Source organism: Thamnophis elegans, chromosome 14, assembly GCF_009769535.1.
Source record: "Thamnophis elegans isolate rThaEle1 chromosome 14, rThaEle1.pri, whole genome shotgun sequence".
NCBI classification, from domain to species: Eukaryota; Metazoa; Chordata; class Lepidosauria; order Squamata; family Colubridae; genus Thamnophis; species Thamnophis elegans.
The window spans coordinates 242,443-260,963 of record NC_045554.1 but is presented as its reverse complement, the minus strand read 5'-3'; the positions used below and the strand labels follow the sequence as shown (position 1 = coordinate 260,963).

The 18,521-nt window shown below is 64.5% G+C and overlaps 2 protein-coding genes across 4 annotated transcripts in view; one reads left to right on the top strand and one right to left on the bottom strand.

Moving 5' to 3' along the window:
- The window catches only part of LOC116517384 (mitochondrial import inner membrane translocase subunit TIM16-like), a 28,752-nt gene that overhangs the window by 2,394 nt on the left and 7,837 nt on the right, over nucleotides 1-18,521 (top strand). For both annotated transcript variants that reach the window (XM_032230294.1, XM_032230292.1), the window contains exons 3-9: nucleotides 135-209; nucleotides 1,621-1,691; nucleotides 1,881-2,064; nucleotides 3,182-3,258; nucleotides 3,873-3,923; nucleotides 6,005-6,091; nucleotides 6,234-6,316. In XM_032230294.1, coding sequence (XP_032086185.1) covers nucleotides 135-209; nucleotides 1,621-1,691; nucleotides 1,881-2,064; nucleotides 3,182-3,258; nucleotides 3,873-3,923; nucleotides 6,005-6,091; nucleotides 6,234-6,316 — 628 coding nt within the window. The remainder of the gene's footprint in view (nucleotides 1-134; nucleotides 210-1,620; nucleotides 1,692-1,880; nucleotides 2,065-3,181; nucleotides 3,259-3,872; nucleotides 3,924-6,004; nucleotides 6,092-6,233; nucleotides 6,317-18,521) is intronic.
- Nucleotides 10,086-18,478, bottom strand: VASN (vasorin). Of its 2 annotated transcripts, none has more exons than XM_032230296.1 (2): nucleotides 17,467-18,478; nucleotides 10,086-12,682 (listed from the first exon to the last, which is right to left on the bottom strand). In XM_032230296.1, the coding sequence occupies exon 2, from the start codon at nucleotides 12,670-12,672 to the stop codon at nucleotides 10,699-10,701; it is 1,974 nt and encodes a 657-aa protein (XP_032086187.1). In that variant the 5' UTR covers nucleotides 12,673-12,682; nucleotides 17,467-18,478; the 3' UTR covers nucleotides 10,086-10,698. The 2 variants fall into 2 exon arrangements, with proteins under 2 accessions (XP_032086187.1, XP_032086186.1); XM_032230295.1 differs by having other exon boundaries at nucleotides 17,471-18,478.

Genomic DNA, 18,521 nt, shown 5'->3' with positions numbered 1-18,521 from the left:
TCCCCAAAACCGACTCCTACGGGTAGCTGTCCAGCCTCAGGGCAGCTCTGTGAGTGGAAGGCAGAGCAGGGAGAGGGTGCCCTCTGCCTGGGAGGTGGGCTGCTCTGCCTTCATGGGGTCTCTGCCTTTGCCAGGGGTGCTGGGAGCTGTGGCCCTGGAGAGCCCAAAGGGGATCAAGAGAGTTGTCTCCCATCTGCACTGCCATTCAGGTGAGCTGGGGGGGCTGCAGGGGAGCCTTTTGGGGAAGCAGGCAGGTCTCCCATGCAGGGAACGGGAAGGTTTACTGCTCCAGTGAGAGAACAACCCCCAGTGAAGGGAGGAAGGGAGAGCCGGCTACCTGCTTTCAGTTCTGCTGGCCAGTTGCTTAAGGGAAGCGGTTGCTGCTGCAATCAGCCTCTTGCACAATTGCCGGAAGGAAGGGTGTCACATGACTCCGACACCCCCTCTCCCCCCCCCCACACACAGCCTTGTCCTGCTTTTGGCAGACTCTGAGCCAGGGCCAACCCAGCCCCTGCCGCACCGGGGTTCCTTGTGGGTGAGGACAGGAGTTTCACACACAGCCTGAAGTGCGGGCATTGCACCTCCGCCTCCAACGGGCCCAGGACTGTGGGCTGCCAGCTCAGCCCCTACACCCACTGTAAGCCCCAAGCTGGACAGGGGCTGCAACCTGAAACTGCACTGCCTGCCTGTCTCGGAGGACGAGGCCCCTGGTCTGACCCCGCGCCCACTGGGCTGCTGCTGCTGCTGCTGCTCTCCTTCCTGCGGGAGGCCCTTTGCACTGGTGGCTCTGCAGTCCAAAACCTCTTGTCAACTGCAGCTCAAGGAGGGAGGGGGAAGCAGGAGGAGCTCCGGGGGGGCGGCTGTGCTCACTCCCACCCCCTTGGAACCGTCAATGCATCGGGCCCAAGCCTCCAAGGGCTTCCTGACTTTGGCAGACAGACCCACGTGTGGAAGCAGAGGGACACACAGAGGGAATCTGAGCAGGAAGGGGAGCCGCTGGGTTGTGGGGGCCCAGATGGGCAGGGGGGGGTCTTGGCTGAGCCTTCTCGGCTGCAATTGTCAGAGACTCAAGGAATGGAAAGTGACAGAGTGAACCAAATAATAGCAGGACCAGACCTTCCTCCGCCCTCCTCCCCCAGGCAAAGGCAGTTTCATCCCGCTGGCTGGAACAGAGGGGGTGATTTGGTGTCAGACTGAATGGTCAGGGGGGGGGGGGCTGGGAGAAGCTGTGCCCCTTTGCTTGGGGTGAATAAGGAGCCCTTGGGCGGTTCCCCTCTTCAAGCCCAGCTGGCTCTGCAGTGGAAAACCTGCTGTCAGATGTGATAGCACCACATCTGGCACCTCTGCAGAAGCCAAAGCCCCCCCCCCCCCCTTCAGTTCAGGCCCCAGCACAGAAGCCCCGGCCAGGAACCCAGGGCAGCCTCTGTGGTGGCCCTTTGGCTGCAGAAGGGAGAAGAGGAAAGAGTGACTTCCAATCTCCCTTCCAATCCTCCCTCTCCCATCCCAACCTGGGAGGCAATTCCTCCTCCGTGGGAGAAGCCGTTCTGGGCCTGCAGTGGGTGCCCACAGCCGTGGCTGCCTGCTTCTCTTGCGCTGCCCTTCCCTCTCCTCTCCTCCCAGGTGTGGTGACAGACTTTGACTTCTCCCCCTTTGACCAGCAGCTGCTGGCCACCGGAGCAGCAGACGAAGCCGTAAGTGCGGCATCCATTGCCTCGCTCCCCGCCAGGGTCCCTCTCCCTGCAAGGGCGGTTCCTGGGGCAACTGGGATGGGTGCAGAGGGGAAGAGGCACCAAAATGCCTTAGCGGAGAGCTTTCCCCTCACCCTCAGCGCTGCCGGCCACCCCCTGAGTCTTGAGATGCTGAGCTTCTCTCTCCCGCAGGTGAAGGTGTGGCGTCTCCTTGAATCTGGCCAAGACCTCTCGTCTTCCCCCCATGTGACGCTGGGGCCAGAGGGGAGCCGGGTGGAGGTGCTCCTCTTTCACCCCACGGCGGACGGGGTCCTGGCCAGTGCGGCCGGGAAGGCAGTGACGATTTGGGATGTGGAGCAGCAGCAGATCCTTACTGGTACGGCCCTAGTGGGCGCCCTTTGATTGCTCTCTGGGTGGGCTGGGAGATGCCAGGGATCCTGGGTGAGAGCAGTTAGCCCCGGAAAAAGCAGAGCAGCCATTACCAGCCCCTTCCGCCCTCTGCTTTCATCATGCTGCCCAATTCTCTGCCAGTCTGGAGCTGTTCCCTTTGCCCATCCCAAGCAAGCACCAAGAGCTGCTTCCCCGTGCCTGGCCGGGCTTCCCCAGGGTTATGGTCCTTCCAGAGGACCTGACCAATTTCCCAGGAAGCACAGCTGAGGGGCTGCATTTTTGGACTCCCTTTCTGGAGCAGACTGGCCTCCTGAGCCGCTGCCACATGGGTGGCTGCTGAGAGAAGGTGGCCAGAAAGCAGGGCGGCAGGCGAGCCTCTGGTCAGGAAGAGCGGCCCTGGCAGTCACAAGGAGAAACCAGGCAGGCGCGAGAACCACAGAGAGCCCGTTGCCAAGCAACCTCGACGGCCCTGTGGCAGCTTTCTGCCCAGGTGCTGCCACTCCGATTTCAGAAGGCGGGAGGAGACGGGGGCATTTTCTGGGCCGAGGACAGGAAGGGCTTTGTTGCCGAGGATTGGGGTCTTACTAGGAGCAGCAGAAGGCTGGGGGGTGGGGGGCAACTTTGGAATTGCTCAGGCTGCGGCCTTGCAGAGAAGGTGCAAGGAGGTGATTGCCGCTCACCACATGTGCCCCCTTCCTTGCCCCAGTTCAGGGGCACTTGCAGCAGCTCCTGCCCCAGAGCCAGCATTGTGGGCCAAGCCCAACCTCATGTGGAAGTGGGAAGGAGGCAGGAAAGCTCAGAAGAGAACGATCCAGGAGGAGCTGCTCAGTTGTCTCCATGCAAAGTGGGTGGGGGTGGGGGTGTCCCTTTGGCATCTTGTGCAAACTCTGGCACTTGTCAGTAAATCAAGATGAATAATTGTGGCTTGGAGAGATCCGGGCTGGAGGGAAGGCTCCTCCCTGGAAAGCAGCACCAGCCCCCCCCCCACGCCCCCCCCCCCCCAATCAAGCCAGGGAGGCTGTTGCTCTGCCACGTGAGGCAGCTCTCCTGGCCTGAGTGTCCTGGAGGGCACAACACCAGGCCCCTTCCATTCTTCTCTTCAGAGCTGGAGCCTCACCTGAACTGGGTGCAGAGTTTGGCCTGGAAGCCGGACGGGTCGCTCCTGGGCACCTCTTGCCAGGTGAGTGCAGTGGGGAAGCAGAGGCCAAAACAAGGAGCCGGCTCTTGAGTACAGGCTGACACCAGAGGGCGCCATGCTCCATGCTGTGGTGTTGGCGCCCTGGCAATGAGCAGCTGCTTGCCCTTGGCTGCCATCTAGTGGCGCCTCAGAGAGGTCCCTGCGCTGCATTGTTTTGCCCCACGCATGATGGAGAAGGCCCTGGGGAAGGAACATTCGTTTCCCATGGCTGCATTCCCCCAGGGAGAGTGGGGTCTCTTGGGGCCCTAGGCCCACCCTAACCCAAAACAGGCAGAGCTGCAAAGAGAAGGTCATCCCTGCCCCTCTCTGCAGCCTTGTGGAGACCTGGCCTGGCATCAGTCAGGGGCACTTTATCCCCCCTCCCCCATGGGCAGACCAGAGGTGGATGCTTCCCCAAAGGCCAGGAACTCAGCAGCACAGCTACATGACACCTTGCCCCCCCCGCCCCCCCTGACTAGCAGCAGCATCAGAGATCCGCTCCCATTCCCACATTCTCTGGCCTGGCTGACCATGCCCAGGGTTGGGAGGGGTGCTGTGGGGCTGGAGCAGAGCAGGGGGCTCAGCCGATGACCAGTGGGTCTCTCTCTGCTCCGCAGGACAAAAGGCTGCACATCTTTGACCCACGGGCCAAGTCGGAGGCCTGCCAGGTAGAGTATCTGGGAGTGGGTGGGATGCCAAGGGGGAGGGCAGAGGGTCCCTCTGGGGTAGACTCCACACAGCTGACAGCACCCAATCCCATCTAGCGCACAGACGCACCCCTGGGTCATTCTGAGGAGGCTGGGAGGCCGGTCCATGAAGCAGCTCAGGGGTCAAAGGGGGCCCAGGGGAAGCCTTCCTCAAAGTCCCGGTTCAGCTCCCATATTGCCAGCTGCAGCCCAGGGTCCGGAGCTGGGAGTGGGACTGCTTGGAAGTAGGACCAGGCAGACGCCCCCTGAGCTCAGGCTACGGGCCCCCTTTCAGCCTTAGACTGGCCACGACCCGCCCTGGTTCTTGGTTCTCAGGGAGGCCGTGGGAGGCCAGGAATGAGCCTGCATTCAGGGACCCCATGGCCTGCCCTCTACACTGGGGTGGAGACTCCCCTCCTGGTGCATCTCCCCACCCCCACATGGCAGATCTGGGGGAGAGGGGGCAGAGAAGCCAGAGCGGAGGTGGAGGTCGGATCTCTGCTCTGCTTGGGGGTCATGGCACCCCCACCCCCACTCCTCCTGCTTGCCCAAGGCCCCTTTTGGGAGTAGGGTTGCTCTTCTGGCCAGGGCCCCAGGGGAAGGGGGGGCCATGGGGGACCCTGTAGCCAAGAGGCCGGGGGGGGGGGGGCTGTCTTGAGCTTTGGGTTGCAGGCTGCCTGGGGGGGGAGGGGGGAGACTCCCCTGAGTTAGCCAAGCCGGGGGGGGGGGGGCTGAGGCCAGAGGAAGCTGGGGCCGGCCAGAAGATGTGGCTGGCTGGGAGTCCCAAAGTGCTGGTCTCCAGGCCGGCTGGGAGTTGAGCAGCTGCTCATCTCCTTTGTGGAGGCAGGTTGGGGGGCCGCTCCCCCTCCTCTCCAGGCCTCGCTGACGTGGCCGCCTGCCTTTTGTCTGGAAGCTCCCACTTCCCGCCCGTCTCGTGCGTCATCCTTGCCGTCAGCCTGAGAGCTTTGCTGGGGACGGTTCAGGGCAGGAGAGCAGTGGGGGCGGGAAAGGGGGGGAGCTCCGCTTCTTCCAAGCAGCCGAATGTCTCTTCCCTCCCGCCTGCCTGCCTGGCTGAGTGGGGGGGGGGGCAGTGGGGGAGTCGGCCTGCCTGTTCTTCCTGGGCCGGAGGGTCTGGCATGGCTGGTTCGGGCCTGGGCCGCCACAGAGCAGCCTTTCCAGCCTCCAGCACTCCTAGCACAGCCTGCCTGGGTCTCTCTCCAAGGTCTGCCCCCAGCGAATGGGGCTGGCCCCTTCTCTCCAGTAGCATTGGCCGGGAAGGAGGGGCCAGGAAGGAGGGGGGGGCTGGAGAGCAGTCCCCAAAGGGCCAATTATGGTCCTTGCAGCTGGGAGAGAAGAGGCCCTTTCCAGGTGTTGGCACCCCAAAGGGCTCTGCCCGCATCAGCTGTGGCCGCCTGGGCCTCCCTGGTCCGAGGGAAGCCGAAATGCTGCTCATGCCGCCTGGGTGCAGTTCGCAGCCCAAACCCCCCAGCTCCCATCGCAGCAGAGCATGCCGCAAATCTCCCATGGAGTTGAAAAGCAGCTCAATGCCCCCCCCCCCAGTGCATTGACGGGACCTGACCGACCCTCCAACCACCTGAGGAAGCCCTTTTGACGTCCGTCTCCCCCTCCCCCCAGGCAGCGCAGATGAAGAGGGTCCCCTGAAGCCCCCCGTCCCCCAGCAACCTTCAGGAGAGCCAAGGGGATCCGCTCCCTAACTTCCTTGGGCTGGGAACACCAGAGCTGCCCCCCCCCAGAGGCTCCCAAAGTCCCTCAGCAACTGAGAGTTGCAGCTGAGCACTGTGGGGGTGCAGGCGCCCCTCCCCCCACTTCCTTTCACACAAACGTTGCCCGAGACCCAGCATCCTGGGAGAGCTGCAATGCAATGCTGGCCCAAGGAGGAGTCGGGAGCCTCTGGGGCCCTGCCCCAAAGAGGTGCCCTGCCTGACTCCAGACCGGATGGAAGCCCTGGAGGGAGGGAAATGTCCCAAGGGTCTCCTCTGCCTCTCCCCACTTGCAGGAGTCCGGAAACAGCCCCCCCCCAACCCTTCATCTTCTCCCCACAGACTGTCCTGGCGCACAGGGGCGGCAGGGAGGTCCGGCTGCTGTGGGTGAACGCGGACGGCTGCTTCCTCTCCGTGGGCTCCAACCAGGTGCGGATTCCGCCTGCCTCTCCTGCGGGGCTGGGGGCTCAGGGGTGGGGCCCGGAGCCCTCAGGAGAGGATGTCTCCAAGGCAAGCCTGCCAGGGCTCTGGGGTCCCTCCGGGCAGCCCCTCAGCCTCGCCTTCCTTCCAGATGATGGAGCGGGAGGTGTGCCTCTGGGACAGCCGCCGGTTGAACTGCTCCCTGACCTCCGTCACACTGGACGCCTCTCCCAAGTAAGGGGTCGCGGTGACTCCCAGCATTGGGGGGTGCAGAGGGGTAGAGTGGCAGGGGCGGGCCAGGCTGGTTTTACACTGGATTGTCCCGCTGGGCTCCTCTAGTGGAGGGGGCCCTGCCAGAGTTGCAGGGAGGATGTTGCTTGAAGTAGCTGGCTGGAGTTGGGCCCATCGACTGCAGGAGGGAGGAGGTGGGGAATAGGTGCAGCTGCCACCCCCCAACGGCCCCTTCTAGGACGGGCCCCTTCGGCCTTTGCCCTTCCCCAGACCTCGGGGGTCTCCAAGTGTCTTTATCAGGGCACATCAGCCAGTCCTGGGGCGGGCTGGGGGGCATCATTGTAGCAACTCAGGTGGGGGAGGCATCGCTGTCTGGTGTGCTCTGGTTTCCTTGGACCGTCCAAGGGAGGAGGGGCTCAAGCGACGCCAGGTTGCCAGCTTGTTTTGGCTACCCAATGTGTAACTCTGCCAAGGAATGCGTGGGGCTGGTTGGTGCCGCTTCTCTGCCTGCCCCTGGCGGGTTTTGCAAGGCTGCCGTCTTGTTGCCATCAAGCTGAGAACTGCTGGGCACAAGGGGCTGATTCTGATGGGGGGGGGGCTGGGATGGGGGGGGGAGGAAGCAACTCCTTCCCAGCAATGGGGCTGTTTTGGGGCTACTTAGTTGGGGAGGTGGGCGCCTCCCTTCTCGCCCCTCTGAGGGATGGCGGGGTCAGGGTCCTCCTCTTTCCCTCCCCCCATGCCTACCCCCAAGTGGGGAATTGAACTGGTGCTGCCTTTGTGACCATTCCCCACTCCTTGGCTACAGAGGATTGTTGAGCTCTCTGGCTAAGGAAGGCAGCTGCGGTGAGCTGCTCCTCTGCCCACCTAGCCCCTCTGTGCCCTCAGCCCTTCAGTGCCAGCGCCCCGCTGTCCGGTTCCCAGGGCAACTCTGGGAATGGAGGAAGCTCCAGCGGGGGACATATTAGCTCTGCGGGGGGCAGCGGGGAAAGCCGGCCCCCGTTGCTCAGGAGTTGCTCTGGGAACGCGGTGCAGGTAATGCCAGGGGCTTAGCACAAGGAAGGGCTCTTGAGCACGTCAGAGCAGCCACTGAAGCAAGGGAGCCTGTCTCCAGCCCTGCCTGCCCGCTGCCTGCCTTGCCCCCAGTTGTTTCCCTTTCCAGCCAAGGAGACCTGCCAGGCTCCCCATCTGGCTTGCTGGAGCTGCTCCCCCCCCCCCAACTTTCCTCATTGGAGGTGGGTGGACAAACTCCAGGGCTGGGGGTCTTGGGCTGGAGCCCTCCTCCTCCTCGGCTGCCTCATCTCACGGAAGAGGCTGTGCTGGAGCTGAGCCTCTTCTGATTGGGGGGCCCCACTTGGCAACCCCTCTAGGAAGCGCATCGCCAACGTGGATGTCTCGGCAGGCTTTGTGTCCGCCCATCCTGGAGGGTCTCCGAGTCACCTCAAAGAATGAGCAGCTGGCACCCTCCCGCCTGGTCCCTGTCCCCCGTGGCTGTGGCCGGCAGCCTTTCCAGGGGGCACTTGGGGGGGGTGTTTTTGTCCTCCCACCCCCAAGCAGAGGCACTTGAGGGCTGGCAGAAGCCTCTGCGGCCAAACCCTGCAGTGAGGAGGGGCTCCCCCCCCCCACCCTTGGAGGCTGCGGAGTCAGCCCTTTCCCCTCCCGGGTGACTCAAGCGGCTGGTGAGCTGTGAGCCCCCTGCTTTCCAAGGCCGGAGGAGCTGGCCGGGACCCCCGGGTGGGGCTGACTTGGCTTGGCCATAGGGCTGCTGCCTGCCCCACCCCCCCACCCCCTCTCTCCTCTCGGCTGCGGTTGGAAACTCCACGTGGCTCATAAGGAAAATATTTGCTCAGCAGCCGCTTTTGCAGGAATCTGCTATGTTAATTTGAACAGTCTGCCTGGGATGACAAAGGGCCCATTCAGAGGGTCAGCTAGTTCCGGGAGGGGGGGGGGACTTCCCCGGTGCTGCCCACTTTCCCCGGCTTCCCTGTGGGCCAAGGACTCCTGGGGGCCCTCTGGCTTCCCCGGGGACTGCCCAGCTGCTTCCCGGCCCCAGAGGACAGTCCAGCTTTGGGGCATCCCCCCCTTTCCTGAATTAGCTGCCCTCTGGCACAGGACTGCTGGGATGGGGCTGGGGAGAGCTGGGGGCCTTGTCCTGCTGAACTCTGGAAAAACCTGGGTTAGCGGAGCTGCACAGGAGCTGCTTCTGCCCTTGGGGTCTTCCCCCTGGTTTTCTTAGCTCCGTCTGCAGGTGCCCCCTTCCCAGGGGGAGCTGCTGTCTCTCCCTTTCACCGCTTGTGGTGGGCGGTTGAGCTTTGCTCGATCTGCCTGGTGGGCATTGCCAAAGTCTTCCTGGGGCAGCTGAGAAGCCTCCCTGGGAGGGGGGAGTGCCGGGAGCCTCTTTAGAGCAGCAGGCCCTCCTCCTCCTCCTGGGGGGCCCTGCCTGCTTTGGCCCAAAGGGTCAGAGCTGCACGATGAGCAGAGGGGCTTCAACGGCTCCCCTCCTCCAGAGGCTCTTCTGGCCTGGCCAGCCAGCAGTTGCCTGGAGAGAATCCGCCTGGGGGGCAGGAAGGCTGTGGGTCAGGCCAAGCGGTGCAGGGGCCCTGAGAGGGGGGGGTTCTTGGGGGCCAAAGCAGGGGGGGCTTCAGAGGATAAAGGGGGGGGATTTCATTTTGGCTGTGCTGCTCACAGCCCGGATTCCCCAGCACAAGAGCCATTTGTGGACTAGCCCCCATTTCCCAGCCGAACCCAACCGTCCATTCATGCCCCCCCTGCACCTCCACACCGGCAGCCGCGATTTAGCCAGTTTGGGTCTGGTTTTTGGGCCAGCATTCAGCTTTCCAAGGGCCGAGTGCCCGTCTCCTGCAGCCCTGAGGAGAGGGCCGTGTTGCAGCTCCGGGTCACTGCGCTGCCTGGAATCAGGCGGATCCCTTCATGCGATCCACAGGGTGCCAGCAGCCGCAGGCTTGGGAGGTGGGAGAAGCTGGCTGGCCCAAGGCCGGCCAGGCAGAGGCAGCTGTGTAAACACCACTCAGGCTTGGCCGGAGGAGAAGTGTGGCTGAGGCTGCCAAAGGGGGGGGGGGACTGCCGGTAGGAGGCCATAGCGGCCCCTTCAGGCTGGAGTTGGGGGCTGCTTTAAGGGGTGGCTTCTCCCCCTCTAGGAAAGGGTAGGGCAGGCCTCTGTCCTTGCCTTGGCCTGCTCCGGGGGCATCCCCACGGGTGCCTGTCCGGCTGAAGGGCTTCAGTCTGGCCTGGAGTCAGGTGGCCCCCTCACTCTTGCTCTTCGGACAGAGAGCCCCCCCCCCTTTGTCTGGGCCCAAAGCACCAGCTGACTCTGCCTGCCGGGCTGAGCGAAGGTCGGCCCAGGGGCTGCGCCTGACTTTCAACCCACTTTGGGGGGTCTGAATGTGGTTCCTTGACTCAGGCGTGGATCTGTCCCTGCTGTGCCAGCCATGGAAGCCTGCAAGACTGGATCAGGCCCAATTAGGTGCCTCTTCCTGTCTCACTGCATTCCATGAATGTAGCCATGTGTTTCATCCAAACTGCATTACTCAGAAGAACCGGCTTCTAATCACGGGGGGGGGGGGCAGCGGAGGCACCGGCGCAATCTGGGCTGCAACTGGGCTGCAACTGACTTCCTGGTGCCTCTTTCCAGCTACTTGGTAAAGGCATTGGGGGGGGGGGGGCTTGCAAAGGTTCACTGCAAAATCCCCCCTCCCTCCCGATCAGCTGGGACTCGGGAGGCAGGGAATAGATGGGCCCAGTTGCCGGTTCTCCGAACCACTCAAAATTTCCGCTCCCGGTTCTCCAGAAGCACCCAGGCCCGGCTGAGTCCCACCTCTGATGCTGTGGAAGCTCCTTGGCTCCCAGGGCTGCAGCTCAGTTGCCTCGGGTGTTGAAGGGGGGGGCAGCCGGGCTCAAAAGGGAGGGGGGGTCCTCCGGCACATTCTGTATTCTCCGCCTGCGGTAAGAACCAGAGGCTGCGTGTTTGCACTGTGTACCGTTTCTGCCTCCTGTGAACAAGGCTCTCTTGCTCACACTCACAACGTCCCTACAAAAGCATTTGTGACCCGCACAATAGGTAGAAAACATATTTTTGTACAAAAGCGTTTATCGTCTGATTTTACAAAAGAGATCAGTCTGTTAGGAAAGGGACCAGGCAGTCACAACTAAGGCTTCAGTGTTGAGCCCCTCTTCCTCCTCCTCCTCCTCCTCCTCCTCGATTGATGGAAAAGGCGCTGCTCCTTCATGGGGCTGGTTTTCCAGCTACCCCCCTAGGTCTGTAGGGCTGGGGCTGCCCTCGGCAGAGGACCAGGTGCTGTGGGAGGTGGCCTCTCCCTGGACACTGCCCAGACTGGCACCAAGGAAGCCACCCACACCCTTCAGTGGCCCTAAAAGTAGGAAGGGCCCGGGGCCCGAGGGGGGGCAGTGCCTGTGAAATGCGGGTGCATGAGAGGCACCTCGTATTCCAGGCTGAGGGATGCCGCAGTCTTGGGACTCTGGGTCACCAGATCCCCCTTCTCCCCCTCCAGCTCCAACGGACTGGGGCTGCGGGTCCCGGGCGCAGCCTGGGCCTTCCTCCGCTGCCTGCGCTGTCGTGCGTAGTAGGAGCTGGCGACCGCCACCCCCAGCAAGAGCAGCACCGCCGCCACGGAAGGCGCCACCACCAGGGGCAGGTCGGGGCCTTTCCCCCGGGTGACGGGGGCGTGCTGCTGGTGGGTCGGGTGCAGCGTGTGGGCCTCCACGCAGATCTCCTCCTGTGGGGCCTTGTCACCCAGGGCCCCGATGCAGATGTGATAGGAGGAGTTGGGCTTCAGGGCCCGCACGGTATATTCGGGCAGGGCGGCTGGCAGGCTGAGGGTGACGGGCCGCTTGTCTGGCCCCGAGAGGTTCCAGTAGGTCAGGCGGATGCCCTTGAGCTGGGGCTTGGCGCGGATGTAGTTCTGCAGGTCCACTTTGACCGAAGTGCTCCCCACGTGCCTGACGGCTACCTGCGTGGCCTGGGTGGGCTCTGGCGGAGAGGTCGCCTGCCCCCCGGCCACCTCGCAGTACAGTCCGGTGAAGCCCAGGGGGCAGAGGCACTCCGGGTGGCGGTTGGGGCCGGGCTGGCATAGGCCGCCGTTACGGCAGGCGTGCGGTGGGCAGAGCCGGGCCTCCGGGCTTGGCTGTCCTTCTGGGGCGGGCGAGGCCATGGTCGTGAGGCCGCCAGGCCTGGTGGTGGGCTGGGCGGTGCCGGCCTCTGGGTGGAGGGGCCTGCTGCTGGGAAGGGGGCTGGGGAGCTTGGGGCTGGTTGCTGGTACAGTGCTGGTGCTGCTGGTGGTGCTGGGGCAGCCAAAGTCTGCGTACTCCAGCTGCTGGAGCAAGCGGCCTGCGTTTTTGGGGGGGAAGTGGCAGCGGGTCTCTTCCGGCCTCCGGAGCGAGGCTTTGCTGAGCCGGGCCCAGCTGACCATCCAGCTCATCTGGCAGACGCAGTTGAAGGGGTTCTCGGCTGCGGTGACCGCCCGGAGCCTGGGGAAGGAGGCGAAGAAGTCCCAGGGGAGCCCGTTGAGGTTGAGGTTGCTGATGTCCAGTTCCTGCAGCTGCTGGAGCTGCCGAAAGTCCTCTGCCCGCAGCTGCGAGATCAGGCCGTTCCCTGCCAGGCTGAGCCTGGTTAGCCCGGGCAGCTGGCTCAGGACCCCGGGCACCCTGGCGAGCAGGTTGTCCGAGACGTCCAGTTCATGCAGGTTGCGCAGGCTCTGCAGGAGCTCCTCGTCCACGCTGCCCAGGCCCAGCCCGGCCATCTTCAGGGACTCCAGGCTCCGGACGCGGAAGGTGCCCGTCTCCAGGGCTGCGATTTTGTTCCGGCTGATGTCCAGCAGCAGGAGGGTGGGCAGGTTGAGAGGGGGCACCGTCTGCAGCTGGTTGTCCTGGAGCTTCAGTTCCAGGAGGTTTTCCAGGGAGTTGAAGGCGGCCGGGTGGATGCTCTGGAGCCGGTTGCGGTCCAGGTAGAGCCGCTCCAGCAGGCGCAGCCCATGGAAGCTCTCGTTGGTGACCTCCTGCAGCTGGTTGGAGGACAGGTCGAGATTGTGGAGTCCCGGCAGTGGCTGGAAGACGTTGCGTGGCAGGCGAGAGAGCAGGTTCTGGGAGAGGTCCAGGAGCCGCAGAGAGGGCAGACCGGCAAAGCTGTCCTCGCTCAGCGTCCGGAGGCCGCTCTCAAACATGTACAGGTGGGCCGTGTCTGGTGGCAGCCCCTGCGGGATGGCAGGGCTGCTCCGGGCGATGCAGAAGACGGTCTGGGGCTGGTTGCACTGGCAGTCGGCCGGGCAGCCCCGGGCAAGGCTCCCAGCTTGGAAGAGCAGCACTGCCCAGATCAGGGGGAGCCTCATGGTGGAGCTTCTGCAGAGAAAAAGCAGAGCGGCAGGGGGTCACTTCTGACCTTCAGGGTATTGCCAAAGCCCCCCCCCGCCCCCCCCCCGCCCAAGCTCTTCTCCTAATGCCAGTCCTCCTGGGCATTGGCCTGAGCCCAGGGCTTTTCTGGGAGGCAATCCTGGCTTTTACCCTATACCCCCCCCTCCTCATAACCCTTCCCCCCCCCCCCCCGGTGGTTCAGTCTATGCACCTTCTCAGGGATCAGCAGGGATGGAAGAAGCGGGCTTCCTTCCCAGGAGAGAAGGCCTTTGGTCCTGCCTGCATCCAGCCTTCTCCAGAGATCAAGCGGGGAGGGACCAGAGGGCCAAGAGGAGGGAGGGGGGTGGCATTTGCAGAAGAGACCCTGGCTCATGCGAAGGACATGCAGCTGCCGGGCAGACTTCCCTTTTGGGGCGAAGAAACTTTCTCTCCCCCCCACAATTCGCTGGCAACTGGCATGCACCACCACGTGGGGGCCCCCGGCCTAACCTGGCTGCCGTTGCACAGACCCCTCCAAGGCTAGCGGGGGAGGGGAATGTGATTTTGATTTGAGGGAAAGTCAGCAAAGGGGGACCCTCCTAGGCAGACACCAAGACTGTGGCTCTGCCCGTCCCTGTCCAAGCGCTGGGATGGGCAGCCTGGCTTGGAGAAGGAAAGGCGGATGCCAGCCGGCTCAGGTGTGCCCCAACCCCTGCCTGCCCCTTCAGCCAGCAGGCAATCACAGGCGGCTCGTCTGTCGCCTGGTTTAATAAGTGAGATGATTAACTTTGGCTGTGGGGCTCTTTAAAAGGCTGCTTCTCACCAGGTGATCAACTCTGGAATGTGCAGCTGGAGGAGGAGGGCCCCAAGTTGGCTTGCAAAGGGAGGGAGGGGGAGAGGCCTCCCCCCTCTCTGCCCTTTGAAAGACTGAGCCCCCCCCCCGCCCCTGGGCTGCTCTCTGCCTCGCCCTCATCTGACGCAGGGGGTCCGGGCCAGGGCTGTGAGCAGAGCCCCTGGAGACCCCTGAGGTTTGCAGCGGGGCTGACCCCTTCTCGAGGATGGCATTGATTCGCATGTGGTCAGTCCAGCCATGGTCTTCTCCATTGCCCTGGAAGCAGCCCTCAGCCACGGGGCTCCCCTTAGGCTGAGGGGCCAGGGGGAAGGGCCAGGGGGGCTGCAGGGAAGCTGCTGGAGGACCTTGGCCTATGGCCCCCCACCCACCATGAGCCCCATCCCTTCATCCAGCTGGCTGGGGAGGGGATGTCACCAACCTTCCCCATTTGGGGCCTGCAGAGGAGGGGGGCCAGAGCAGCTCCCCTCCCTCCCTGCCTGCCACCTCCAGGTCTGGGCAGCTGATAAGAGCCTGCTGCCCGCCATGGCATATTGGGAGACGTGGCTCACCGCCCAGCAGGCTCCCTTCATGCCCCGCAAGGCTTGGGAGCGCCTGCCTGGCCTGAAAGCCATCTGGTCCCAAGATGCTGCTGGGAAGGCTCCCCGCAAGCTCAGGCTAAGAAAAGCGCCAAGCGTGGGGCAGCTGGCAAGGGATCAGAGGCTCCTTGACCCACAGCAGCCTCCCTGGAGCCAGCCCTGGGGGGGGGGGGGAGAAGCCACAGGACACGCCTCCTGCAGGCTGGTGGGGGCTGCAAACACCTGGAGCCCCTGCACCTCCCAAAGCAGCTAGAGGGCACCGAGCCCCCCTTCTGGTCTTTCCTCCCCACATCCTTTTTCCTATGAAACCTGGGGGGGGAGGGGGGCTTATGGGGCGCAGCAGGCCAGAGGCCCTGGCTACTCGCTGGGTCCAGGTGGTTTGCTCCCCAGTGAAGAGTAGGTGGCCTCGGCTGGGCTAAAATGCTCTGGGGGGGGGGTAATGGATAATGCGGGACCCTCAAATGGGGAGCAGCGGGAGGGAGGGAGGGAGGAGGGTACTGCCGGGCGGCTTGAGCAGCATTGGCTGAGAACTGAGAGGCTCAGGTGTCCCCAAGACTGGGCTCCCCTTGCGCCTCCTTCCTGGCCAGGGGGGGGGGCGACCCCTCCCTTGGATAAGCCTGCTCCTGCACACTGCCTCTGCTTCCTCCTCCTCCCCCAGCCAAGCTGGCTACAGAGCCCCCTGGGCTGCTCCTCAGCTCTGGGGCCCCCAAGCATCCCTTCCTCCCTTCCGAGCTGTGGGGGAGCCCAGGAAATGAGCCCCCCCCCCCCCCGTGGCCCTGCACAGGAGGGGCAGCCGGGTCTTCTGAGGATCCTGTGGGGAGAGGACGCACGAGCCGCTTGGGCAGGGCCCGGGGCCTTTGGGCGGCAGGCTGTCATTAGCCTGGCACAGGCGTAACCCCTCATTAGGCCAGGGAGGAGCTGCCTAACCGGCATTCCCGTGGCCAGCAGGAGGAGGAGGAGGCGGTGGCTGCAAGGAGTCGGGCAGGTTGGGTGGCAGCATTGGGCCAGAGGGAGCGCCCCCCCCCCTGGCTTGGACTCTGGGGTCAGCTCCAGGGCAGCACTCCTTGCAGTGGGGGGAGGGGGAGCCCCCCCAGTGGTGAGAGTTTCTCTGGACGGGGGGTAGCAGAGGAAGCCTGTTTGAAAGGGGGGGGCTGTGCACAGCTCTGCCCAGCTTGGGGTGTCCTGCGTGCCTGGGACTGAGGCGCCTTCGCACAAGGTTGCATTGTCAAGGCTGGAGCCAGACCAGGAAGGGATCTGAGGGGAGAGCCCCGACAAGGTGCTTGAGCCAAGGTGGCGCAGTGGTTAAATGCAGCACTGCAGGCTGACTGCTAGATCAGCAGTTCAGCGGTTCAAATCTCACCCCTTCCGAGGTGGGTAAAATGAGGACCCAGATTGTTGTTGGGGGCAATATGCTGACTCTCTGTAAACCACTTAGAGAGGGCTGAAAGCCCTATGAAGCGGTACATAAGTCCACTGCTATTGCTATTGACATGCCCCATGCCCCCCGAGATGGCAAGAAATCGCAAACTTTACGCCACATTGCAAGACAGTTGCCCAGGCAGGGGTACCCAGGGCTGAGGAACTCCCCCCCTCACTTGGGGGTCAAAGAGGAGTCAGGTGCCCTGTAGAAGCACTTTGCCCCCTTCCCTGCAAACTTTTATTTCTCGCTTTCCCCTCCATTCTGCCCCCACCCCCAGGACTTGGCAGCCCCTCACCTTCCCAGCCACAGCATTCCTGCCCCGCTCCTGCCGCCCACCTCTCCAGCTGCCCCCCCCTAGGTGCAGGGGAGGGGGCGAGCCAGCAGGGAGCGCTCAGCTGCAGCGTGTGGGAGGCCTTCTGCCCGCCACTCCCTCAAGACCCTCCCCTGGGCTCCCAAGAGAACTCCTTTGCCTGAGCAGAGGGGCAGAGGCTGGCTGGCTGGCTGGCTGGCGAGGGCTGTTTTTCTGGTTGGGAGCTGGCTAAGGGAGAGGCGCCCTGGTGCCCCTGAGCCCAGTCTCCGTGTTGGCCAGAGGCTGCCCCAGGAGGCATGCTGGTGCCCAAGCCCTGCGTGTGGGTGTTCCCAGCTGGGCGTCCTCTGGGCCAATTTGACTGCTTAGTCATGAGAAATCACAGTATTGTGCACCCGTCTTGAACCCACAACTGTGTGGAGTCTTGGAACCTCCAGGTTCCTCCAGAAAAGCAATCCAACTATTGGCCAAGCAAGGAGGCAGATTCCCTGCTTCAAACGGGGCTTCCTTGCGTCGTTGTCTCAGAGCATCGGCCGCTTTGACTCCTCACCCCCCACCCTCCCTGGAAGCAGGAAACTGGCCTCCCCTCCTGTCTGGCAGGCAGGACCTGTGCTCTTTCCCTAGGAAGGAGCAGCTCCCCCCCATCCTCGGAGGGGCTGGAGGGGCGGCCACTCAAACAGCAAGGAGGCCTTTGCTCAGCAGAAGCTGCTTCTGGGAACCCCCCTCCCTCCCTCCCTGGCCCAAAGCCTGCAAGCCCCCTCCTCTACCTGAGCAGCAGCACTGGAGGTCCAACAGCCCCCCAGTGCCCCCCCCCTGTGCTCCCCCCCAGTCCAGAATCATCTTGGCAATAATTCCTTGAGGAGAGGAGGGAGCAGAGGGAGTCTGGCAGGGGTCCAGGTGCCCCCCCAGCCCTGAATTCTTTGCCCTGAAGAACAGGAGGAGAGGTGGCATGTGGGGGACACTTTGGGCCCATGGCTGCCAGCCCCAGACTCGGGCACCCTTCCCTGCCAGATGCCCAGCCAAGCTCCTGAGCAGAGGTCTGGGGGGCAATTCAACAGAGGACGAGGGGGGGGTGGAGGCAAGGCACCTGGGGGAGGAGGAGGGAGCAACCCAAGAACTCCACTTCCTCTTGCTGGGGGGGGGGGGATTGTGGGCGAGAGCCAAGATCCCACCAGTTGCCCTTGGCAAGAAGCTGGCTGACTCGGCTCTCCCTCCCAGGCCGGCTTCTGCTCTGCTGCTTCAGGGTCTTTGCGTGGCCATACCCTGAGTGGGGAGGGTCCCTGTGGGATGCGGGCACCCAGAGCCGGGCAGAAGGGGCTCCCACACGGGGCACGCAGTCTGCCAAGACCCCAACCCAGGAGGCCAGAGAAGCTCTTGGACTGGCTGCCATCCGCTGGCCGCCGGCACGGAAAAGCACTCTGCACATGTCCAGTTGCCCCGGGCTCATCCAGATGGAGACAAGTCGACAGGCGCGGAGACGGCAGGGAAAGGGCCTCCGGTCAAGGGGGCTGGAAGGGGCGGAAGCCCCTCGAGCGCCCTTCCTCGCCCTCCCGGTCCCTGCGGAGCCGCTCCGACCCCCGCCCTCCCTCCCTCCGCGACCCCAGGCGCGCCCCGGGCAGCGGGGCTGGGGGCACTTACTGACCGGGCTCCCGAGACGAGGCAGGGCCTGGGAGCCGCTAGCGCGCGGCGCGTCGGGGCTGCTGCGGTGGCCGCTCCATCGCCGGCTCCGGGAAGCGCTGGCGCCTCCCTCCCTCCCTCCCTCCCGGCCAGGCTGGCCGCGGCTCTGCTGACTCCGGTTTCAGGGCTGGGGGGGGGCGGGGGGGCGGGGGCGGGCGCCGATTGGCTGGGGAGCCCGCGAGGAGGAGCGTCCGGCGCCACAAGCACCGCCCCCTCGGCGCGCCTCCCCCGCCCTCCTGCTGCCCGGTCCCTGCGGGGGCGAGGGGGGGGGGGTCGCAGCCCTCTCCCTGGAGCGAAACTCCGCCGCCCCGCCCCTCCCCTCGGCGCGGCCTTGGCCTGGGGGCCGGAGCAGCTGGGGGCGATGCAGAGCGGGAGGAAGGGGCTTGGAGGCCGGACCTCCGCCGACTGGCCGGGAGCAGAGGCTCCTCTCGGGAGTGGAAGGACGGCCGTCTTTTCCCGTGCGCCGGGGCCCGGCCAGCCACCCACATCGGTCCAGCCTCGTGCCGGGATCCCCCGGCAGCCCGTCAGACGAGCCGCCTTGGCCAGATCTTCCCGTCGCCCGCCAGGAGGCGGCTGGAAAGACCTGCTGAGCCTGTTTGGGGAGCGGGAGAGGCCGGCTGGGCTTCCCTTTGGGGAGACCGTGCCCCTCGGGTGGCTGCACCAAGCCGCCGCCGCTCGCTGCTGCCTGGCAGGAAAGTGGCCAAGACTGTTTCCCCCCCACCCCCCAGTGGGGAAGGGGGACCCTAGCGAGAACAGCCCGGTGTCCCAGGGCTCTGCTGGGCTGGGCTGGGCTCTGTGATGCTCGCCTCCCTCCCTCTCTGCCCCTTATGGGCTCTCCACTGTCCAGGGTGGCCTCTGCCCAGCCTATTTGCTGCCCACCCGGGGGGGGGGTTAGGACTGGCTGGCAGGGCCCCTGAGGCTGATGTGGGTCTTGCCTCTCCTTAAGGTGACCCAGAAGCCAGCAGAGGAGAAGGCAAGAGCTGCCGAGGGGAGAAGGAGATGCACTACCGGCTGCA